Raw genomic sequence first — 25,791 nt, 5'->3', positions numbered from 1 at the left:
ACCGCAACGTAAGCGGCAACTACTTTCCGTGATAAAGATAGCGTTGCTTTACTTTGTGCCACGCGGTGAGGATAAGACCGTTGAGACATCTCGGCGCCAGCCGAGATCAGAGTATCCGTCCTTATCCTGCAATCTTATAAGATAAAATAGTCATGCCGGCATACACTTGGTATGCCGGCTTGGCATTAGTTTGACTTAACGATGCCGGCATACATGACTATGCCGACTTTGCCTTCGTCTTCTCGGCTAAAGCGTGTCGTCATGATCCTGTCCGGGGTCATCCCCCGACATGTTGTGTTGAGCTTGGTACGTGTTAACAATATGTCTGCTTGCAATTCGCGGAGATGATGCCTGGAGGTGGCATGCAAGCTAGGTATGGTCGTCTGCATTTTCGCACGCTTCATGAGATATGGACACGAAAGGCATGGTAAAGGAGTAAAGGACATGCCCATTGGCCATTGTTCGCCGGCCGAAGCAGTTTTGTGAAGGATATTTGCACTTGGCACACTATCGGAAAAATGATCTTTGCATTTCCTCTGGCCTTCAGCAATACCTGAGATTCATTTGGGCTTAATGATCAGTAATGTGAGTTAAAATCATCACTTTTTATGTTAAAATAATCATTTATCATTTTTTCTAGACCGTTTAACAGGAAAAATATGAAATAATACTAAAAAATTGTCAAAAATCAACAATTTTTGGCATGGTGCCATTTTATAGGTATATAAGTTTGGGTTAAAAATTACTGGTTAATACACAAAATTAAAATGGTGCTTTCTCGGAAAGTGCACTTATGTGGAAGAAATTCCAGAAGTTAGCATTCAAACCTTCAGATTCGAGTCCCGACCAAGATTTATAACAGGACGACCCCTTTTGGAGTTGCAATTTTTTACCATGATTTCATCTAGCATTAATGATGAGTAACGTGAAGTTTTGTGTAAAAATAATTATTTATCATGTTCTAAAGCCTTTTAATAGAAACAAAATGAAATAATATTAAAACTTTGTCACAAGTTAACAAGTTTTGGCATGGTGCCATGTTATAGGTATTTAACCTTGGGATAATTGTTACATGTCAATACACAGAATTAAAATAGCACATCTACAGAAAATGCACAATCTCAAAACTAAACACCTAAATTTGGATCCCGAACCAAGTTTTGTACTCCCTCCGATCCTAAATTCGTCTCGTTGTTTTAGTTCAAATTTGCACTAAAGAAACGAACTAAAGAAACGACGAGATTTTAGGATCAGAAGGAGTAATAATATGTCCCAGTTTTGACTTGAAATGTTTACCATGGTTTTATTTGTCATTTATGACGAGTAATATGAATTAAAATCAACATTATGTTAAAATAATTACGTATCGTTTTCTAGAGCCGTTTGTAGAAAAATGAAATAATACTTGAATATAAAATGGACAAGGCAACATAACAAAAAGGAAATGGAACATACCATGTTAAGTGTGTACATGCAGAAAAAATGGCAGCAAAAGAAATTTTCCATGGTGACGTGGCATGCTGTTGTCCACTCATGTCTTCCTCTCTCTCTCTCTTTATTGAGAGAATTCCGTATTTGACATCTAAATTTTCTCAGATGCCAAAATGCCACTCAGAATTCTCCCGTTCTAAATCTGTTACTCAAATTATGCATGAGGTACAAATATGTCACTACAGTGAGTTGACTGTTAAGTAAGAGATGAATTTTTTTTCCCTAGACAGTATGTTGATTTTCCCATCACAACAAAGTAGTCTTTTTTAGAAAACTTAGAATTCCATACTTTTAAGATGTCTGTAACACACAATTTTGGAGTAAGCTTTAGAAAAAAAAAGAAATTAATGATTTTGGCATAAAATATTGAAAATTCCAGCAACAGTTCTCATGATTTTACTTAACATCAAACACTAAACTCATCACAATTTTAACTCGAGGCACATTTATCACATCTTATTAGGCATCGATACCTAATTATCCACATCGTTAGTAGGCTCAAGTCTCCAACCGTTATACTAATTATGAACAATACGGAAAAGGAAAATCATCTAGATTACTGAACCAATATCGTAACTCAACGAGCTCAGTGCAGTACATTAGTATCTCCAAACCTTTATTCGTCTCGAGCACTCAGTGGGAGACTGAAACTTGAATAACAATCGCACATAAGAGCTTCCCTACAGAACACAATCATGCGTACGTTTCTCGGAGAATTTACAAGGAGACGGACACCATCACTGATTCGGTTGAACAAGAACTAGGACCTCCGATTTCAGACAACACAGCTGGGCGTATTTTGGTCAATATGAAAAACTGACAATATTCATCTCTTACTTAATGGTCGACTCACTTTAGTGATATATTTGCACCAATGCAAAATTTAAGTGAAGGATTCGGAAAGAAAATTTTGAGTAGCCCTTGAACCTCTGTACAAAATTTCGATGGAAATATAAAATTCTCTCATTTTTATTCTCTCTTTCCCCGTGTCTTCTCTCTCTCCCTCCTCCCTATGCCTCGTGTACCTCGGGACGGCCCGGCTGAGCTTGTGGGGTCGGCTCGTCTGGGTTCGGATGAGCTCGAGCTCGGCCCGTAAATCAAAAAGCCGAGCCAAGTTTGTATATCAGGCTCGTTTTTTTTTTTCGGGCCGCTCAGCGAGCCAAAACCTCGAAGGTGTCTAAGGCTCTAAGCCCAGCCCATCCAGTATCCGGCACGCTTTGCAGGCCTGCAACAGTCCAGCCTGACCACCCAGGCACCCACGCAGGCGAATAGGCGATGCGCCGTTACTGATTCTCCAAAAAAAAAAAAAAAAAAGAAAGGCGATGCGCCGTTACTTCTCGAGAACCTTCGTGAACTCCTCCCGATCCCAATTCTTAGGGTTTGGGGTCGGGTCCTCCCATCACGGTGGGCGGTGGCGGTCGGGGCTGCAGGGGAGGCGGCAGGGCGGCGGCGAGCGGGAGAGCGCGGGGCTGCAGACGGGTGGCTCGCGAGCAAGAGCGGCTGGCGGGCGGTGCGCGCGGCGGCCGCCGGCGGGTGGCGGCGAGCGGCGAGGAACCGCGGGTGGTGGCGAGCAGCAGCTGCCAGATGGGAGGACCGGAGGAGGTCGTCGGGAAAATCTCTTGTCCACAGAGATTCGGAAAGGAAATTCTGAGCCCCCGTCCACTGTAGGCAGTGACAACTGAATTTTGGGGCGAGGCAGTGAAGACGGTGGTTCACATCCTGAATCCCTGGCCTACCCGTAGCCTTAATGGGATTGCTCCCTATGAGTAATGGAGGAAGAAGAAGCCCGCGGTGGATTACTTTCGCGTTCGGCCGTGTAGGTCACATGAAGATCATCGAGCCGGGCATCAACAAGTTATCTGACAGAGCTTGTCCTCGAGTATGAGTCGGGATCAAAGTCTTATCAGGTGTATGACCCCATTAAGCGGCGGCTGCATATTACCAGAGATGTGGTTTTTTAGGAAGATCGCAAGTGGGACTGGAGCATAAATGCTGATTCAGTCGAAAAGTCTGAGTGTAGGTGCAGGAGTAAAAAAACTAATCAAAGAGATTTTTGAATCCCCTCTTCCATTATGAAAACACGACAACCGAAATACAAAGTCGAAACGCTAAGCCACGGGGCCAAAACCTGCTACAAGCACTAATTAAAGAGACGAGATTGGTTCTTCCCTTCTTGATGCATGGTTGCGTCGTTTGGCTTGGATGCCCAGGACGACCACTTCCTTTTCACTACCTCTTTGTCCGTGATGCCTTCGTCCATGTGTTCCTCCCGAACTCGTTTTATCACAAGATTTGGCGGACGCATCCTGGACTTGGAGACTGCCCTCCTAATTGCAGCCTCTGCTTGGTTCACCACCCTATCATTGGCATTGAAACAGTTAATTTCAACACGAACATGCTCTAGGGAAGCAGGCAGGTTCTCCAATCCAAAATCGAATGCTGCCCAGGAAGAGGACTGGGCGGAGGAGGCCACCGTGGATCCAAAATCAGATTCTTGCGTGACGGAGGCCTCCGATACAACATGATCGGTCGTTGATGCCTGAAACGAAAGCTTCAGCCTTTCGAGCTTAGGCATCGCTCCTGATCTGAACATCTTTCCCATACCATTGCTTGAGAAATGGAAGCCCGTTAGCTTTCTGAATCCATTAGCGGACTTGTCAAACCATACATGAGGATGTGCTGGAGCATGTTTTGCTGTCAGGGACAGAGCAAGAAGATTCTGCAACTTCCCAAGCATAACAATCATATCTTCTGTCAGCTTGTGGACCTCGATCGATAAAGAAGAGAGGTTCTGCAGTGAGATAATCCATCTTGGCAATCCAAGTAGTGCGCTTTGACTTATCTCAAGCTTTTGCAGTGAGCTTGGAGCTGGAGTAGCAGCAGCAGCAGTGGCCTTATTATTTCCAGCAGCAGCAGTGGCAGTACCAGCAGCAGTGGCCTTCGTGTTTCCAGCTTCCAACTTATTCATGAAATCCAGAGAGCAGCAAGTCACGATGGATAGGCTTTGGATGATTCTTTTATCCAAGAGAGACCGTAGATTCTCAACCATTGCATCGCCGTAACTCTCGTCCCATGACCAAATGGCAATACCAAGAAGAATCAGCTTAGTCAGACTACATAGATCTTTGAGCAAATCTGGCTTACTGACATTCATGTCTCCAAGCTCTTCCAGATCTTCCATTTTTCCAATCCCACATGGTATCTTGGTGCGACTGTTTACATACAGACGTTTCAACTTCTTTGCCTGGAAAACAGTTGCTGGCAATTCTTTCACAATAGTTGCCCTCAAATCCAGTGTCTGCAAAGATTTAAGATTCCCGGTTTCTTTTGGGATCTCGGTGATGCGTCTACCTGCCAATACTAGACATCTCAGAAAAAACAAACTCCCGATACCCTTTAGCTGATCATTCTTCAAAGAATTATCAGGTGACCCCCGGCCTAGATCCAACACACGTAACCCCTGAAACTCTTCGAGAGGTGTTGCATGCATCAAACTGGTAATGGCATCACCAGAGACAACAAGTGACCTTACATTGGGGGCTTGCCGCAGAAGCTGTTGTGCTTGTGCATCCTTATTATTTCCCTGAATTGACAGCAGGCGGACCGCCGTTTCTAGCAAGTTCCCCACTTTGCCGTCCAAAATGGTAGCGAATTTTTCTTCAGCTGACAATGAGACGATGGAGTCATGCAACATGTCGTGCAGACGGCAAGACAGAGCCTTACCGGCTGCATCAACCTCCACAGCTTCAATCAGGCCTTTATTTATGAGCTCATTCAGGCACATCTCCCCTTCTTGAGCTTCCAGGAAACCTTCGTTTAACCACATCCACAACAGGTTTTCTCCGCTCATCTCATAACCCTTTTGAAACATACTAAAGTACAGCAAGCAAGGTTTTAGACGACGAGGTAGCTTCTTATAATAGTCCTCGAATATCCTTTCCGTATCGTACGAGCCATGCACTTTGTGACTTTTCATCACTGTCCATGGCTTAGTCGCGAGCAGATCAGCTTTAGCAATGATGGCTAATGGTATGCTACCACATTCTGCTATAAGCTTTCCACATATATTCGCCAGATCACCAGGGGCGCATTTGTCTTCGGAAACAAATAATGTTCTGTAGAACAATCTTGTGGCCTCACATTCTGTGAGAGGTGCTAACTTGTAGACTCCACCAACATATTCAGCGATATCAACTTTGCAAGTTGTCGTCAGAACTGCACTCCCGTGGTGACTATTCTCAAACAAATTCCTCATAGAATCCCATTCAACTGAACTCCATATATCTTCAATTACAATTAAGTACCTGAGGAAATTAATAGAGTTAGTTTCCCCCAAGTAAATGGATTATACACTGCCTAGTGAGTAGTAATTACAGTCATGCATGTGGGAAAAAAATCATATCTGTGGAGTACTAATCAGTAATCACACATTCTGACGAATCTGCAAAAGTTAATCCAAAAAGGTTCTCATTTCTGTCATGTAAAGGAAATGGCAAAGAAAACTTATTAATTTGTATCTTGTCTTTTCTGCGAATGACACAGTGATAGTTTAGTTTTCGCCGTCTCTTGCCGGTTGGCATTCTTTCGCAATATTCCTACATCCATGATTTGTTCACCTATTTTGGTAAGAGGAGTCCGTTTAACTCCTAAGCTAGACTAGAGATTTGCATACATGAAAATTGATTCGGTTCAGATTACCACTCCCATCCCCCAAACTCTCAAAACCTTCATAATACCCCCACCTCCATCTCTATTGATTAGATTGGACACCGATTTTTCTTGCCACATAAGCGCTTTCTCTCTTGTTTATGCCAACTCGCCATCCAATTCAGATTATTCACATTCACAGAAAAAAAATCTAGTAAATCAAGGAAAGTTCAATTACTGATGTGGTTAAATTTCAACTAGATTTGACATATGGTTTAGCGAAAATTGTTGTTTTGTTTCAAATTCAACTTTTGTTGTGTTTCCTCAAAAAAAAATCTTAGGGAATAGTCTAGAAATGAAGTTTGCTCAAGATTTGAAATGAAAAGGAAGTGCATATATATAAAAATTTCCCTGCCAATGTTGCCTACATATATATATATATATATATATATATATATATATATATATGTATGTATGTATGTATGTATGTATGTATATAATAACAAATAACGAATTTGGTTGCACATCATCATCTAACCAGCCTATAATGCGAACATGTATAGAAGAGGTTGTGGTTAAAAATGTGAAACTATGCATAGTGTTAGAAAAAAGATCAATCAACGTACGTTATTGGGAAATAGAGGCTCCAGCTAATAATAATAAAGTGCATCGAGAAATCGAGGGGTTGAATTGAACCGGCAGAAAATATATTAAAATAGCGATGAAGCATTTAATTACGTACCTCTTGTTGTTGAGAGTTTCTCTGATCTTGTCGATTAGGCCAGTTTCAGTCTCATCCTCCGTTTCAGAGACAACCTCAGTCTGACGTAACTGACGGAGCAAATCCAGGAGAAGAGTAGTTCTACTCTTGTTGTTTGTCTGGTGATTTGACAGTGAGACCCGAGCTGTGCACTCGAATTGGGTCGATATCCTGCTGTAGACCGCCTCTGCAAGTGTCTTCTTGCCCACACCCGCAGGCCCAACAACTGAAACTAGCTTGAGTGGTTCCTGCTGCAGGCCGGAGGAGGACGTTGTTAGGAGCTTGACGAGCTCGTCTGTGTGTACGTCAATGCCAAGAAACGGGCACTCGGAATCTTGTAGCGGTTCTGGAGGTGGATTTCTGTTGCTCCCTTCGTCGACATCTTCGCCCTCTGTATTGGTGGCAGCAATCTCGCACCAGTACCTCTGACGCCTCTCCGCCACCTCCAACAAAATCTTGTTGAAGCCTCTGATCTGGGCGACATTTCGACGGCGAGCCTTGGCCGCGGCCAAGTTGAGCTTCATGCTGCTGCCGATGATTGGTTTCTTACCGGTGCCAGCGGCGGCTGCTGCTACTGGCAGCGGCGGCGGCGGCGGCACCGGCACTGGCGCCCGGAAGTCGTTGATGATGTCGTGGCAGGCTTCTGTGAGATCATCTATCCAGGCCTTGGTGCCCTCGTCAAGCTGCTCCACCGGTACTTGTGCAACTTTGCGGAGGGCAGGCCCTATGCATTCCATCTCTTTCTTGAGGAGATCGATTTCTTCATCTTTCAACCCGCCATGGATCTTGCACATCTCATCTACCTTGGTCAGTATCTGATCTGGTAGCGAGACCGAGACCTCCCGCGACGATATTCCGCCGCCTTTATGATCAACCGGAGGCTGCTTATTGTTCCTGCTTGGAATGGAATAATGGACCTTGAATCTCGCATGCCGGTCGCGTGCCTTGTGGTAAAGCTGCACGGCATCACTGACATTGCTGGCAAACTCACGGTGAGCCTTTGCAGTATGAAGCTTGGACCTCATCACCTTGGGGACCAAGCCGCGGCCACCCTGTGGATCGGCCGTCGCCGATGCCAAGCTGCTGGTGAAGGTTTCGACGATGTCAACCATGACTTCCGACAGTTCCCTCTCCTCCTCGGCCTGCTGTGTTCTCTCGAGCTCCTCCTCGGCCTGGTCACCGGCCTGCTGCGCTCTCTCGAGCAATGCATGGACATACGTCAAATGCTTTATCACGCCCTTGGACAGATTGTACTTACTCTCCTCTTTCAGCAGATCCTCGAGCTTGGGGATCAGGCTAGCCACTGTTGTGATCGCCATGAGTACACACCTGTTCAGCTTTGAGCTTTGCCACCAACTCTAATGCTTGAATAGCATGCTTAAGGGACTAAGAAAGACAGGCAAAGGATGGATAACCCGGTGTTAGCAACTACTACTGGTAGCTGTTAGCACACAAGGGAGGATTAATTATCTGTTATAGTAGTTACGGTGTACATACGAGAGTATTGATCAAGTCAATCTACATGAAGTCATTCTTCATCCAAGTCAACTCTTCTCTTGTGTTCAGTTCCCCATCGGTAAGTGACTGTGAGGGAGCACAACATATAAGGATGGAGCAAAATTCATCTATCAAATTGGTCTTTTGGGTTGACCTTTCAGGATCTTCATGTTACCTTCCAATACCTTCCCGACGTCACCACGATAACTCATGCCACTCCTAGAACAATTCTGGATCCAACCGGAACAGTTTCAATGCTCTATTCTCAATTACACAAATACGTTCTAGTTCAACTACAAACTTTAAGAGGTTAAGCGTGCGACCCTATAGGTTCGGTTATATCTGGATATGATTCGGAACGCATGCATATTATTCCCACACATACATGACTACCCTTTACTCGATTATGTATTTCGGTATCCCGTGATCATATTATATATGGACATGATCCGGAACCCTTTCGACCAATAATTAATAGCGGGACCAGTCTGTCCATATTATTCCCACACATACACGAATACTCTTTACTCGATTCTGTATGTATTTCAGTATTCCCGTGACCATATCACAAGTGTCTATCATATAACAAGTGGGCCCGAAGTTTATCTCTCCATTGTAAGAGGAGAAAATCCCAATCTTGACCTATCAAGTCGAGTGCATACTTTCCGGAATACACGAAATCACCTTTATTGTCCCCTAGTTACGTACGTTAAAACTTTTGGGAATATTCTAATATTCTAATGGTCTAAGGATTCATATTAGCCTTTATAGTCCCCCGGTTACGTTGAGACGTTTGGGAATATTCTTAATATTCTAAAGGTCTAAGGATCTATATTAGCTATGATAGTTTACATCAATACTGATAACAAGAAAACGATGTGATCTTACAATAGTATGTAAGTTGGGTCTGTCCAACACCACCGTTCCAACAACAATGTGTTCACATAATTACTAGCATACACATGCTCATGACCAGGAAAATAAAACCATCGGTAATTTTTGAGTTAGTCATATATAGAGGCGTGACTAAGGACTTATTATGGTGTTAATGTCTCCACACATACATGCAAATCAGTTTATCTCTGAATCTCACATTTGAGAACCATTGCAATTATAGTATAGAAACATAAAAATTAATTATAAACTTGGAAATAAATAATACAATATTATTGCTTCTATGGCGTATTTCCAACATCCTCTCCCACCTGCTCACTTGTGTCCACCACTGTGTGTTTAACTATTTTGTGCAAACACTTTGCCTTTGCGGCCAACTCAGCCCTTCAGTTATCGATTTCTTGCCTTTGGTTGATCCCATTAACTATATACAATATGCTCTGTTCAGCTTCCTCCAAAGATTGTAGTTCACATGGAGAAAATTCGTTGATGGGGAAGTCTAATAATTCCCTTGTGGCACGGGAGATGGTTTGTAATATCTAAAATGGAAAGGTGGTCTTGGCATCATTGATCTAAAGTTGCAGAATCAAGCCCTTCTGATTAAACATTTGGACAGGTTTTTCAATAAGACTGATCTCCCATGGGTGAAACTTTTAGAGCTTTTTATGCTACCCCATATTTAATATGAGCCGTTTATTTGTCCCGATCTAATGTTAATATTAAGTGGTACTCCTTCCTTGATCTCACGGAGTACTCAGTTTGAAACCACCGGAGTACCACGAGTGGGAGGGCAAAATTGTAATTACGAGGGTAACTGGTTTCTGTTTGTAATTAAAAAAATCGTGTGTTCTCTTCGTGGCCACCGGCAGCCACACGGGGGGAGGGACGAGGCCGCTGCAACGTACGCTCGATTGGGTCGCCACTGCCTCAACGGCCCTTGCACCGGCTGAGGGACGAGGCCGCCGGCGCCGCTTGATTGGGCGGCCGCGCCAGCGAAGGGGTCAGGCCGCTGCGCCTGCGGGCTGTGGGGCAGACGAAGCTGCCGCGCCGCTCGATTGGGCCAACGACGTCTCAATGGCCGCTGCACCGATGGAGGAGACATGACGCTGCTCGATGGGGCGGCCACCTCAATGGCTCAATTGCGCCGGAGAAGAAGATGAGACTACTGCGGTGGCGGAAAGGGCAAGGTCGCCGTGCGAGGATTTGCGTGCCGTGCCGGTAGAGTGGACGAAGGCGCTGTTCGAATGGGGCGTTGCCCCTGCGGAGGGGAGGGAGATGGAGCAGCAGCGCTGTATGGAGACAACGCCGCCAACAACCACACCTCCGTCGTCGTGACGACCGCTGTGAGGACGGGCCTAGTTTTCTGTGCGGCATTGACAACTATCGATGCTGGCGGCAGAGGAAACTGCAGCAAGCAGCGGCCATGTGCACCACCCACGGCGACTCGATTTTGATCGGTCTGAGGTCGGGCAAGGCTAGAGTCTGGACGAACCGATAGTAATTATGATAGGAAGCGAAAAGACCAAAGTACATTTTTCTAACCAACAGCTCGGTGTGCTTGGTACTCTCTGGTAGTCTTTTGGAGTAACAGGGTCCAGTAAAAACTTTCAACTTCTATGGTCAACTTATGATGTGACTGGTTCCCCTCGTGCATTAGCTCTCCAGGGTCATCTTTTTGGTGGAAAACTATCATGAAATTTTCATCGTTTTTCCGATGTATCAGGAGCTGTATTCTCCTGACATGGGAGATTATGTTCTCCTCTGGAAAGATTTATGTCATGATGATGTGCTGGAAGGAACACTCTGATGCATGTCTTTTTTCCTTTGTTAAAAAGTAAGATAATCTTTCCAGAGAACAACGCCCGGAATGTATAAAGAACTCCAAAACCTTTTGGCTTATCTTGCTGATCTCGATCCCACCAGCACTGACATCTGGCAGCCCATTTGGCAGAAACCATATTCTTCCAGCCAGTTTTAGACTTTCTACTTCTGAAATATTAATCCCCTCAGTCCATTTAAATGGATCTGGAAATCCAAGCTCCCGATGAATATGAAAGTCTTTTCTTGGCTGCAGTTATCTGAGAGTATAGGCTCGACACCCGCAATATGGCCGGAACGAGACATTTTTTTTGCGGGCACGGAAGGAGACATATTCATCTAGAAAATAATGATTACTCATGCCAGCTGTGTTCTCTCGGGGTTGAAGAAACTTTGACTGGCTTGTGAGTCCAGCAAACTCTGTTGGCGATTCTTGCAGATACATTTGAGCGTTGATGTTTCTTGTACTCTCCAACAATTAAAAGATGTCTCAACTTTGATTTAAATTTGAATGCATCTATACACTAAGTCATATCTAGATATATTAAAATTTGACAAATTTAAGACATTTTTTGTGGATGAAGGAAGTAATATATTTGACGTCAACCTATGTGAGTTGAACGAGGTACATAGATTTTCGTGAGGTGAACAGTTTAACTTATTAGTTTTGTCAGCCTTAAGCAAGATTAATAGTGACCTCTAAGTTGGCTACAAGATTTAAATATTATATTTGGAGGGGAGAAAAGATGAAAGAGAAAAGAAGTGGTTTGTAAGATAACAGTCAGTTGCATCACGGACTCCTAGGCACTCTTTGAGAATGAGATGTGGACCAAGCACTAATAAAATAGCAAATTCTTATAGCCAACTATTATGCATGCTAGTTTTTAAACTGACTATAGATAACATGTCACCAAGTTATAGCCAGCAACAGGCTAAACTATTAATCTTGCTCTTAGGTGAATAGTTTGACGTTATAATTGTTTTGTCGGCCCCAGGTGAAACCTTTTTTCTCTACTTCAATCAATCGATGCACACAACCGTATTATTATTAAGAGCAAGAATAATAAGAAGAGGTAAGTTGGCTATATATATAAGACATTAAATATTATAGTTTTGCTTAGTTGGAGGGGAGAGAAAAAGAAAAGGAAGAAAAGTGGGATACTAATAGCCAGCTGTAACACTGCTCCTAAACACTACATGAACTACAATGTGGGCCAAGTACTAATAAAATGGTTTATATTTATAGGCAATTATTACACATGTTGGCTATTGCACTAGCTATAGGATGACATGGCAAGAGCTTTTAGCGCAGCAAACTCTTCTATTAATTTTGTTCTAAGCATGCGTATCGTATCATCATCTTCAAAGATAACACAACAATGTTTAAAGAAAATCATCCATTCCCCGGCATATGTGAAATGTTTGACTTAGTATTAGTTTTGCCGTCCCAACGTCAGATCTCAATCATGTGCATTATTAGTTATCGGCGCTTATTACAGTACTACTATTCCTCTTACCGATCGATCGAGGAGATGACCGAATCAACGGTTTCGAGGGGCCCGGCATGCATTCACACGTGATCGATGCTCTACGAGGCGAGACGATCGAGATCTCAAAATGAACGACCAATAGCTGGGCCTTTGTGTCAGTGCTTTAAATTGTGACTTCCATGGAGATCGAGTCTTCCTTATAGCAAATTGCAAGGAGGAAAATTTTATGGCCCAGCCACGTTACGCTGCCGGAACGATGCTTCGGAGACGCACCAGTATGCCTCCATAGCCCTTCCCCGTTCTATGCAGTCCCAAAACCACTTGGACAGGTTGAGGCTGAGGGACTGTTGGAGTCCGGTTTCGATAGCTGGCAAAGAAAACGAACGAAAAAAGTTAAAAGAGACCATTTACGTGTATACTTTTTTTTAAGTTGAGTAACGAAAAATATAATTATTTTTTAAAAAGAATATGGCTCGCGTGGAATAATTTGGGGGTTTTATTCTAAATTTGTACATTTTGTTAAATCTGATGAACAGGTGCATGCGAAGATGGCTGGGTTGATCAAATCCGGTTGGGGTTGCTCTGCTTTATGTACAGCGGTACTAAGGTCATGTTTGGTTAGACTTAAAATGTGACTTTTGATTTTTGCCTTGTAAACCACAAAATCATCTATTTAGGTGTTTTCAGCTCTGACTTTTGGCTTTTGAGTTGACATTGTTAGAGATGATGGTATAAGTAAAAGTCAGTTTTTTTGGCTTATAAGCCAAAAGTGAAAAAACACTTTTAAACCCAACCAAACAAGACCTAATTGTAGGCGCCTATCTAGGTATCCACAACGGGCGAGGTTCGCCCGCTCACCTACAACGAAACTATGCTTACATGACATCTGATTATGCGATGTCAATACGATTTTTTTGAGGGAACCCCTATAGGGGATAACCCCTATAGTATATTGTGAGGACCAGGATTTGAACCCTGGTGGGTGAAGTCATGCACCCACAACTCCATCAGGTGCTTCTCAGTACGATGGTCAATCGGTGGACTGTGGTGTAATATGTCCTTTGCATGGATGGTTACTGCTGTCGTAAATAAAATATTGTATGTATAGAGCACTGCGGACAGGTAACTGTACTTAATTACAGAGCAAAAAATACCAAATGTTTTGAAAAAAATAGTTTAAATGCCTCAGGACGAGTTTTCGATTTGAATTAGCCCGGCAGTAACCACATTTAACGGTATAAAAAGGCAGTTCGGCAGCTAAAACCTTGTTCGGGGCTTCGGTTATGTCTAATCCATGTTCCCTCTCCCTTTAAAGATTGAGATTTGACGGTTCATTTTTCACTAATTACTATAGGAAGAAAATAAAGCAAGCCACATATCAGGATTGTGCGAAACAGGAAAAAAAAACAATGCCCATATATCCTGTTAGTGATTCATTGTTGAGTTCATGCTACGTCGCTAGTTAGTGGCTTCGTTGCCCATGAACGAAGGATATGACCGATAAACGAGCAATACATTTTTAGCATCACATAAGCATGATTTAGTAGAGGCGGCGGACTTTGATCTGACAAAAGTGCCAGAAAAGAAAAAATGATGCCAAATAATGTTTTCCGTATATGTTGGTGCATGCATTCGAGTTGGGACTGGAAAGAAAAGCAATCAAGAGAGCGTTCACCACCTCCTCGAGAAAACAATCGGCGCCGATAGCTGGCCGGCAAGGATGGTGCGGTAGGGACGGCCGGCGGGTGGCCGGCAAGGAGAGATTGATTTCTTATTCTAATTCTTCATACAACGATTTTTTTTTGCGCCTAATCTATCTCGTGCGTGCGCACTTTCTCGTCTCCTCCGGTGCTCACTCCTCCCCTGCCTTATCTACTAACTCCACCCATTCAATTCTAAAAGTCTTCCCCTGCGGCCCTGCCTCTCCTCCCCCGATTCGCATGCACCCCCACCCCCACGCGCATGTCCCCTTCCTCTCCCGATGCCGCCGGCGCGCCTCCAGCCCCCGGCCTCCCCCGCCGCTGCCGCCGCCACCCACCCCCATCGTTGGCCTCCTACGTCGTTGCCGGCGCTCCCCACCCCCACCCCCCCATCCTCGGCCTCCGCGTCAGCCCGCGGCCGCCCTCCTCGGCCACGCGCAGTGCGAGGTGGGAATCGGCGTAGCACGGCGGGCCACCGCCGGCGCTGTGTCGCCTGGCGTGGATTTGCAGGGAGGAAGATCTCGTCCTGCTTTCCGCGCACATACCCCTCCCATCGATCCCAGAAGAACCTCTTGTTGATCCTCTTGCTGATCGTCGAGAAGGAGAAGATTGGGAGGCGGCGTGGATGATGTTCTGCAATGGGAGGAAGACCAGGTACGCGATGCGACGGGAGGCGACGGTGACGACCTGGCATTGACGGAGACGCTGCGGGTTGTGTTCATGTGCTCCCAGGGCAGTGGCCGGGGCCAGGGATGACGAGGAGGCCTACATGCGCAGGTGCTTCGAGTACTTCGTCGGGTCCAGGGATCCCATTTCTTGTTGAATTTAACTGATGTTATGTTTGAGAGATTTTAGATGAAATTTCAGGTAAGTGTTACTTTTACGAATCTGCTAGATGTAGTTTCAATAGATGTAGTTACTTCCATGAGTTCTGTAGATGTGGTTTCAATGTTAAGAGTTATCCGTGTTTGTTGTGCCAATTGCTGCTCTATTCAGTCTATTTCTCCATGATTATTTATGATGATTACCGTTGTGTTGTTCGTACTTTGAATCATGTTTTCTCGAATGTAAATTCTAGGTAAAGAGTTACTTTTAGATTCCGCTGGATATAGCTTCAACATATGTAAACCCGGGATCTCTCCCCTTTCCATTACTTTCATAACGGAAATACACGAAGTCTTTGAACATCAACAAGAAAAGGATCGAGGGAAAACGAGGGGAGGAAACCAACAGGATACCTACTTGGGCAGGAAACCTACTGACCAAGCTTTGCAATCAAAGCTTGACTATAGGACGAAAACCTGCCCCTAACCTAAACCTAACACAACAGTTCAAGAGTTATTACAAACCATAGCTCACAAGCCAACGGCCAACAAGCCACAAAAGAACGGTTCAACAAACGTCCCAGCACAGGTGAAAACAGGAACTCAAGCTAATTGTTGGTTAGTCGAGCGCACGCCAGAGGGTTCACAGGTGCAGCCACCGTCATCGTGCCTTCTCCCATGCGCTTCATCAGGTTCTGAGCATTGGCCACCAGAGTTTTAGCTCCCTCCTTCATGAGTTCAGCATCTGCAAGCTTCTGTAGACCTGACCAAGAGACAAGAAACGAACAGATAGCAAAAAATAATCTCAAACGGCGTTCTCATTATATGCTTGTCAAAAGTAATTCGATTGCGACACTTCCAGGTTGCCCAAACCACCGCCGCAAGTCCAACAGAATAAAAATGCCCCCCCCCCCCCCCCCCCCGCAAGAAAGCATACATCCATGCATAAAATTGCCATAAAGATTTAGGAATCATAATGGTGTTGAATAAGGATCCAACCACCCCCCAAACCACCTTAGCAACAGAGCAGCCAAAGAAGAGATGGTTAGCTGTTTCAGCATGATCACAGAAAGAGCATATAGGAGAACCAGGCCAATTTTTCTTTTTCAAGTTATCCCTAGTCAGCACAGAGTTCTGAAACAAGAGCCATAAGAAGATTTTATTTTCAGAGGGAGCTTAGCTTTCCAAATCCACCTATGATGTGCTCCATGCAAGTCCTTTTCCAGCCACTTATACATGGATTTGACAGAGTATCTTCCAGATTTCTCAAATTTCCAGGAAACCTGATCCTGCTCAATGGTAAGAGTCATCTCAGTAGCATGTTTTTTAATTGTTTCCCAATGAACCTGCATTACAGGAGTGAGTCTTCTTCTGAAGGTGACAACAGTCATATTCTCCAGAAAGGATCTTAGAGTTATTTGAGGTTTCAAACATATACTATAAAGATCAGAAAACTGGGCACAGAAAGGTGTGTCATTGACCCCCCACACGTCCTCCCATAATCTAGTGAATTCTCCATTCCTCACCACTAATTGTCTACCATGAAGGTAGTAGGGTCTAACTTTCAGCAGAGCTTTCCAACTTGGAGAGTCAGTATTTCTCATTTTAACAGAGGGCACAGTTCCATTACCCAAGTATTTTCTTCTGACAATAGTCAGCCACAATCCTTGTCCAGATTCAAACTTCCACCACCATTTACAAAGGAGACCGATATTCTCCTTTCTTAAATCCTTCACACCCAATCCATCCTTCTCCTTAGATCTGCACACTCTATTCCATTTAACCAAATGATATCTTTTTTTCTCACCATTCCCTTGCCACAAAATTTCCTCCTATGTTTATCAATCTTTTCAATAAAAGTTTTATTAAACCAGAACATGGACATATGATACGAAGGAAGATTAGACAGACTAGCATTCAAAAGAACAGTTTTACCACCCATAGATAAGTTACAACTTTTCCAAGCTTCCAATTTCTTCAGGAACTTAGCATCCAGAAAATCCCAATCTTTATTTTTAATCTGAGAAAAGGTAACAAGAACCCCCCGGATACTTGAGAGGTAAGGATCCAACTTGACAGCCAAACAAATCAGCATAGGAAGCAGTAATGGTATTATCACCCCCTAGCACAAACACCTCACTTTTAAGAAAATTAATCTTGAGACCAGACATCAACTCAAAGATATAAAGGAGAAGTTTTAAATTCACAGCTTTTGCCAAATCATGATGGATACAAAGAACTGTATCATCAGCATATTGGAGTATAGCAATACCTTTGTCAATAATATCAGAAGCCAACCCAACAAACAGATCATTACTTTGAGCTTTCAAAACCATTTTAGTGAGGCACTCAGCAGCAAGGTTAAACAACAAGGGGGATAGGGGATCTCCCTGCCTAACCCCTTTTGCACTAGTGAAATAGGTCATATTGTTGTATTTTATCAGCTCCAGCAAGTTTAGGGAGGAGGGTGATGATACCATAGTTCAACCTGCTTACAGAAAGATCTCCTTTGTAAAAAGCAGAAAAAAGTTTCATAACATCAAACTTGATAATATCCCAGGTAGCTTGGTAAAACTCAATAGGAATGTTATCTGGCCCAGGAGCTTTGTTAGGTTTCATAGAGAATAAGGTAGTTTTAATTTCTTCCATGTCAAAAGGCCTGGCGATTGTTTCATTATCCTGAGCATCTAACACTTCATGAGATTCTCACAAATCAGGAGAAAGAGCAAAGAGATTCCCATTAGCAGGACCAAACAACTCTTTATAATAGCTGGTAGCATGAGCAAGCAACTGAGGAGTCCCCTCTATATTCACCTCTCCCTCTTTCAAGTTATGAATAGTGTTTTTCTCTTTCTTCCATTAGCCACTCTGTGAAAATAAGCAGTATTCTGATCTCCATGGAGAATCCAGTTAGAGTGGGACTTTTGAATCCAAGTTAACTCTTCATCAGCATATATAAGATCTAATTCAGCTTGGATCTCAGCTTTTCTACCAAAAAAGTTAGGGGACAATAGCTTCAACATATGTGAGTTACTTTTAGGTTCTGTTTGATGTAGTTTTAATTTTCAGAGTTACTTTCATGATTTTTTTAGATGTAATTATGTAAGTATGATGTAATTTTCGGATGATTATTTCTTTGGTAACCGTAATTCTTGTGTAGATGCTTGATTCTTCTCTATAATTGATGCTCGCAACGGAGATTTGAAAGAACGAAGGAGCTGACCATGGTTGATAAAAGTATAAAGGGAAAAATGAAGTTGATTGTTCTCTATAATTGATGTCGTATATTCAGTTTTGTTACTTTCTCTCCAAACCTATATCTAACTGTTGCTAACTTTTGGGGATCTTTTTTGTTCGCCAGGTTTCAAGTACAAAGCTGGAACAATAGTTGAGCTATGCAGAGTTTTCAATTTTCTCATGGATGTAGGAGGCTCATGGAATTTATTTCCGCATAATCATGACTTTGGTCTACATCAAGTAGTTAATTACATGCTCTTTTAGTTCTGGTACCCTGTAGTTAATTAGCTTGAGCAATTTGTGCTTTTATGCTGATGTGTACATGTGAAATAAAAATCCAGCTACTTCCTCCGTCTAACAAAAAATGTCTCAAATTTATCAAAATTTAGATGTAACTTAGTGTATATATGCAATAAAGTTTTGTCAAAGTTAAGACATTTTTTGTTGAACTGAGGAAGTATTATAACCTCTGGACGTATATGTTCTTATCTTTTGGACCGATGAAGTAATTTTTGCTGCTGAGAAACGCCCGTGGAGAGCAGAGGAACAAAAACAGGGAACCCAAGTACCAGTACTATCTCTAGGTACGCAAAACGACAAAAAAACCAATGCCAGCGAGGTCACGTGTGGCAGTCTCGAGAAAACACGCGGCTGCATGGAGTTTAGTTTCCTAATTCGGGTTTGTCCGGATGTTAGAAGGGAGCACCGGGCAGCGCTAAAAGGTGCGCGCGCACCGCGTACACTCCCTTTTTTTTAAGGAAATTCTTCGTATAAGTATTGCTTTTTCGCGAGATCGATTTAACGTTGGACAGGGTCCTGGAGAAATCAATCGAGGATGCACCGTGTACGGTCGGCAAGGACGGCCGGCGGTGGCACCAGATGAGCACGAACACGCCGCAAACGGCACAGGCAGCCAGTCGTTGCTGTTTCTTACGATGTTCAGGATGTTCATTGAATCCTTGTCATCTGGACAAAATTACACCTGCAAATCCAGTCAGACAAATTTACTTTTATAAACTTCTAACATGAAATTTCTAGAGTACCCACTCTCCGAGTCGTTGATTTAAGGCCTCTTTCTTTTCGCTTGGAGCTTCTCCAGAAACCACATGAAACCCTAAAAACTTATGTCCCCTTCTTTTCAGTTTCTAGAAATACAGTTTATTATTGGGTTTAGTAGGAATAGTCTGAAATACCACTAAATCAATTGTGTTATGTTTCATTGTTAAAACTATCACTATTCTGGACCGTGTTCATATAATAAAGACGTAAGAATCATCACAATGCATCTCTTGATACATGAAAGAGAATATGAACTAAAATCTTCACCGTCTCCAAATACACAAAGAACCGAAGTCTTTATTCAGCAACTTCGTTTCTTGAAAATGTTCTAATTCATACATGCACCAGATGCGTACACTTGCGCACACACAGAAAAAAATCTTGCAAACACTCTAGTTCACACATGGATCTGTAACACTTCAACACAATTTTTTCAAAGCATATTAGGTAACACGTGCATCTGTGCGCATCAGCAAACAATTTGCACACACATGCATACACATACAGCAAAAATGTGTATTGCAAGGATCATTACATACAAATCTTCAGAATACAATATACAAACTGACCATGGAGACTAGATAGCACTTTACAATCAGCCGGATGAATACACACTTTATAATCAGCTTGTCTGGTACGCCTTCATTTCACAGCTTCACCAGTGAAGCAGGTGTAATTACCCCAAACAATCTAAACTCCATGTGCTAGGTGAAGTGGAGCAGTATACTTTTCTAGTTCATTTTACTGGAGTTAAGAAAGAGATGCTTCATCTACTCCATTTAACCTAAAGTTGGAATAATTTACCCGCAATACCATTAGTCCAATACTAAATAGTACTCCGTACCGTAAAAGAGCTCTTTAAAAATACGAGCAGGCAAGCCTCTTCCCCTCCGACTATAGCTAGTTCTAGTCTCTCTCTGTCTCTCGCTCTCTCAATTTCTCTAGATCTTAACCAGCTTGACGCCGGGCGGTGGTGGGTTCTGGACCGGAGAGAGCATGCCAGACACTTGAAACCGAAGATGGACGCTGCCGCCGCTGCAGCCCCCGTTCAGGTAAGCATGCATCATCAGACCACCCACACACACGTACACACTGAACATGAGAAGCTGATCTTCCGTGAATATATATATATACGTACTGCAGGAGGCCATGGGTGGTGATACTGTGGTGACGACGACGGGTGCCGCCATGAGCTACCTCCTCAACAAGCTGGAACAGAAGCACAAAGACGGGGGCAAGTTCCTCAAGAAGGAGTGGAGGAGCATACACGCTGTCCTCCACATGTTGGCAAGAGTTCCCCCAGATGAGCTTGACCAAGGAGTCAGGGACTGGGCACAACAAGTCAGGGAGCTGTCTTACATGATACAAGACACTGTTGAGTACCTTATGGTGAGCGAGGAAGAGGGTTCAGGCCCCAGCCTGATCTTCACGGGGCCGGGTCTCATGAAGAAGAAGATCGCCAGTTTCTTCAACAAACTTCATGCCACTATCCGCCGTGAAGAGATTGATGATGCGATCCAAGTCATCAAGTACCGTGTGAAGGCCATCGCTGTGTTCCGTCCAAGGTGCACAATCAACCATAATCAGCCTTTCTTATTGTCGTCATCGGCGTCTACTGATGATCTTCGCCGCGGGTTGACTAATAAGTACCGCGGAGAAGATGTGAAAGATCTCGTTGGTATTGACAAGGCAAGGGATGAGTTAATCAAGAGGCTGGGAGAAGAAGGAATTGGTATTGATCAAGTACCAAATCAACAGCTGAAGACCGTTTCTCTTGTTGGATGTGAAGGCTTGGGCAAGACAGCTCTTGCAAAGTTAGTCTATCAAATGCTTAAGCCGCGGTTCAAATTCAGAGCATATGTTACCTTGTCTGGCAATCCGGGCACTAGACAGGTTGTCACGGACATGCTCCAGCAACTTGATGAGAAAAAGTATCAGCAGGGCATCATCAGTTCTGAATTAGCAACATGGGATGAAACAAACCTCCTCAAAGAACTCAAAAAATTCCTTCAGGACAAGAGGTATATACTTACGTGCATGCATCCATCACCACCAGTACGTACATTGTACCTACCTAGTCAAGTAATGAGCTAGTGGCACGTACGTTGTTTCATTTGCAATATAGTCGCAGTAGAACTCAAATCCTGCATTACACCTATATATAGGAAATTAGTTAGAGGAACAGAATGAATACTCCCATGCATGTTAACATACGGTTGTGGACTTTTGACTAGCAGCGGCCTGCCCGTGGTAGGAAGACAAAAGTTGATACGATATATAGAATATTTTTGCCCCGGATGTCGATCCTGTTTAATTTGTTTTATCAAACACAGGATAGAGTAGTGCATAATCCTTATATATAATACAGATGGATTTTCCGACACGATTAGCTAGCCATAGATGACTCTCTATATGTATTCCTATTATGAACTCATCAGCACACCCTACCTCTTGCCCTGTGCTGATATTTCGAGTCCATCATAATACCATTTTTACAGATCATGTTTTATATAATACTAACACATGACTCTTCTCCCTGTTTTTGCTTACAGGTTTCTTATAGTTATAGATGACATCAAGGACATAAAAGCATGGGAAATAATGAAAGCTGCTTGGATGGACAATATCCATCAAAGTCGAGTAATTACAACGACTCGTCATTTCAACGTCGCTGTACAAGCTGGTGATATTTACAAACTACAACCACTTTCTCATGATAAATCAGAAGAACTATTCTCTGCCATATATCCTGCAGGTGGTAAATGGCAACGGCCCCATGGTCAGTCCGATGAGGTATCTAAACAAATTTTGCAGAAATGTCATGGTATACCATTATTTATAATCAAGGTAGCTGCTTTATTGGCCGGTAAACCTAGAGAGGATTGGTCCAAGGTGTGCAACTCCGTCCATTTCGGGTATGGAGACAATGCAGATGAAGAGGATGAAAAGATATTGTTACGTAGATACTATGATCTACCTTATCATCTAAAAACATGTTTATTGCATCTCAGCGCATTTCCAAAACATGCAACTATCAAGAAAACAACTTTAATATGGAAGTGGGTGGCCGAAGGTTGTGTCCCTGAGGAACCGGGGATAGGGTTATTTGAGCTCGGTGAGAGATATTACAATGAGCTCCTCAATAAAAATATGATCCAGCCAGTGAAGGTAAGCTGGGATCAAACTATGATAAATGGCTGTCAAGTTGTCGATAGGTTGTGTGATAGGAAATATTCTTTGTCAGGGGAAGAAAACTTTATTACTGAACTTGGTTATCTTGAGCAACTTGGGTCTCAACATGGCATTGTTCGTAGGTTAGCCATCGATATGAGAAATCGAGACCACAACCCCATTACGGCAACCACTTACATGACACGAGTTAAGTCATTACATGCCACGAACTGTGATTTCAAGATGATGCCTTCCCTTTCGAGTTATCGAGCTTTGCATGTCTTGCATATGGAAGGTTATTGTTCTTATGCTAGTGATGAACGTCCTTATCACATTGAGCATCTTGGGAGTTTATCTCAGCTTAGATACCTCGGACTGTGGAGCATGTATATTCCTAAGCTCCCAGAAGAAATAGGAAAACTAAAGTTTTTGCAGATACTTGACTTGAAGCGCAGTAAGATAAAAGAATGGCCGCAGAGTGTTGGTCTGCTAAGTCAACTTAAGTGCCTACGTGTTTACGAAGATACAGAAGGAGTAGGGGATTGGATAGTCAAATTGACATCTCTGGAAGAGCTAACACTAGGCTTTGTAAGTGAGATGTCTGCTTTTGTGGAAGTGCTGGGCAAACTAACGGAACTGAGGAAGGTGAAGATCGATGTTGGGTGGATGTCCGATGAATCTGAAAAACAATTTGTGGATTCCATGAGCAGACTGCGAAAAGTTCAAATCCTGCAGATTAATAAGGATTGGTCGCGGTCAGGTAGGGAGGTCTGGGAGGACTACATACCTCCTCGACAACTCTATCGTCTCAGACTTCATTTCCATGGACTGCCTCTGTGGTTTAAGTCCTCGCATCTTCCAAATCTCTTGCATTTAACCGTCCGTCTGGCTGATGTGGAGGTGCAGGATGCGATGGACATCCTGGGGAAGTTCCCAGAACTTATTACTCTCGAGTTACGGCTGCCGGATGGTGTCTTTGCTGATGTCTTGGGCGGCGATGCATTTCCTAAGTTAAGGCACTGCGCCACATCTGCACCGCTGAGGTTTCTGGAGGGAGCTATGCCGAGCATTGAATCTATTGAGTTGAGCCGTTTAAGAATCAAGGACTTGAAGGATGCCAAATTTGGCTTTGACTTTAGTAGCTTGGGGAACCTCGCTTTGCTTCGGAAGGTCAAAGTTAAAATCAGTTCCTATGATGCCGATGCTAAGGATGTGAAGGAAGCAGAGTCAGCGATGTGGCAAGCAGTGGACTTGCTCATATCACAAGGTCGCAACATTGATGTCACTGGACTTCCTGAACGTGTGGCCGAAGATGAAGAAATCATAAAACATGGTGAAGGTGTCTCCGACTCCAAGCAGATTATAGACGACAAGGAGGTACGCACGTATATAGATTTACGTACTTCAGTATGTAGTACTTTCCATCTTCGTATTCAGTGAAACCAAATGATTATTTCTCTTCTAGGTAGACAACGACGATGATGAAGGCAAGGTTGAAATCACAGAAGATGGTGCAGACCAAGAGGTATGAAGACTACAAACTTCTCTATTCCCATGATCCCATCACAACACTGTCGATCAGCACACAGAAAATCTTAACAGCTGATGCCTTATTATGTACTACTAGTAGTACTAGTAGATATTGTTACATGCAGTACCCAGCTAGATGGACACATTTTGTGGGCTCTCCCAAGCACGCAGTAAATATTAATTAATATTGCTTGTTTGATTTGTTCTCGTAATTTTGAAGGAAGTGGATTAACTCTGCTTTTCGTAATCTACTTAAATTAAGCACACACTTTAGGGAGTAAACACTTGAGATCTCTTTCAATGCCCTCTAGCTAGCTAATCAATTGATATTGAGCTTGGAACACTAGCTACTCCCTCGTTCACAAATAAGTGTACTTTTGGTTTTTGTGCTAAGTCAAACTTTTATAAGTTTGACCAAAATTTGCAACACATATGACATCAAATCGATATATTATGAAAATACATTTCAGAACGGATTGAATGATGCTATTTTAGTGTCATAAATGTTGCTATGTTTTCTAATAAAATTGGTCAAACTTTAATATCTTTAACTTAGGATAAAAACTAGAAGTACACACTTATTTGTGAACGGAGAGAGTAAAAGTCTATTTTGTTAATAATTATTACCATCTTCAAATTTTCTGATGCATTGTGTTTATAGGTTGGTATTATTGAAGGCACCGGCAATATACATGCCACCGGTTAGCAGGACGAATACGTCATTTTTGTTGGCCTTTACTACATGGCTAAACCAAATAGAGTGAACTTCGCATTTATATTAATTACTGGATCGAACAACCAGCCAGTTTCTCCTATGTCAAAGGTTAGAAAAAATCTGAGTCATAAGTCCTTTTTAATTTATAGTTTTCTTAGGTCTTTTGTTGCTTCATTATTTAAGCCAAAAAACAAAAAATATATTTCCTAGGTTATTATATATATCATCCTTCGTCCTTATTAGCAGAAAAAAAGGAAACTACCAAAAAAATTATTTTATTATATTTTCTTAGGTCTTTTGTTGCTTCATTATTTAACTCAAAAAAAATTCCTATGTTATTATATATATCATCCTTCGTCCTTATTAGCAGAAAATAAGGAAATTACCAAAAAAAAATAGTACATCCTATTTTTTTTGGCATTTAATAGTTTTTCTTTGCTCTTCTTTTTCAAAGAGAAGACATTAGTTCAAAAAAAAAAGGTTCTGTGTGTGATGTGTGTGTGCACGCGGGGGGGCTCGCGTGTGGGTGTTTTGGGGTGAGGGAAAGGTTTGAAGTGGAGGGGTGGTGGTGTGGGGAACTCCGCCTATGCCATTATGAGGTCACACTTAATGTTGCATAGCCGGTCCCAAGCCCGGAAAAAGGAGAAGGGGCCAACAACACACATGGATGGAAATGTTAACAAAATTTTGACATGAAAAATCAAGTTGTAAACTAGAATCGTTGCTTTTCTTTTCCTTTTACAAAGATGAGAGAGGTTCAGTAAGAGGGAATGACTGAAATTGAAATTGTTAGTACCATAAGAAAAGCCATTGAGGAAACCTAGAAAGTTACTGTAGTAGCTAGAGCACGTAAGGTAGCACCATCGTATATGTTGTCTTGGGTTGCAGACAATCGGAAATTCAGGATCCCCTGCCTCAAGGACAAAAATGCCGAGCTCGTGCTTTCCTTCACAAAGAA

At 42.8% G+C, this 25,791-nt stretch overlaps 2 protein-coding genes and 1 long non-coding RNA gene across 3 annotated transcripts; 2 read left to right on the top strand and 1 right to left on the bottom strand.

The window, feature by feature from the left end:
- Positions 1–3,529: 3,529 nt before the first annotated feature.
- Positions 3,530–8,322, bottom strand: LOC112272498 (disease resistance protein RPM1-like). Its single transcript, XM_024463513.1, has 2 exons — positions 6,881–8,322; positions 3,530–5,795 (listed from the first exon to the last, which is right to left on the bottom strand). The coding sequence occupies exons 1-2, from the start codon at positions 8,215–8,217 to the stop codon at positions 3,632–3,634; spliced, it is 3,501 nt and encodes a 1,166-aa protein (XP_024319281.1). The 5' UTR covers positions 8,218–8,322; the 3' UTR covers positions 3,530–3,631.
- Positions 8,323–14,461: 6,139 nt separating this feature from the next.
- Positions 14,462–18,884, top strand: LOC106866589. Its single transcript, XR_002966403.1, has 2 exons — positions 14,462–15,074; positions 18,483–18,884. It is a non-coding gene; the product is annotated as an uncharacterized LOC106866589 (long non-coding RNA).
- Positions 18,885–20,327: 1,443 nt separating this feature from the next.
- LOC112272499 (putative disease resistance RPP13-like protein 3) lies at positions 20,328–25,403 on the top strand. Its single transcript, XM_024463514.1, has 5 exons — positions 20,328–20,469; positions 20,561–21,438; positions 21,970–23,965; positions 24,054–24,113; positions 24,780–25,403. The coding sequence occupies exons 1-5, from the start codon at positions 20,437–20,439 to the stop codon at positions 24,822–24,824; spliced, it is 3,012 nt and encodes a 1,003-aa protein (XP_024319282.1). The 5' UTR covers positions 20,328–20,436; the 3' UTR covers positions 24,825–25,403.
- The last annotated feature ends 388 nt before the right edge of the window (positions 25,404–25,791 follow it).

The sequence above is a fragment of the Brachypodium distachyon genome, chromosome 4 (assembly GCF_000005505.3).
Source record: "Brachypodium distachyon strain Bd21 chromosome 4, Brachypodium_distachyon_v3.0, whole genome shotgun sequence".
Lineage (NCBI taxonomy): Eukaryota > Viridiplantae > Streptophyta > Magnoliopsida > Poales > Poaceae > Brachypodium > Brachypodium distachyon.
The sequence above is the reverse complement of the archived record's forward strand: the minus strand, read 5'-3'. Positions and strand labels throughout refer to the sequence as shown.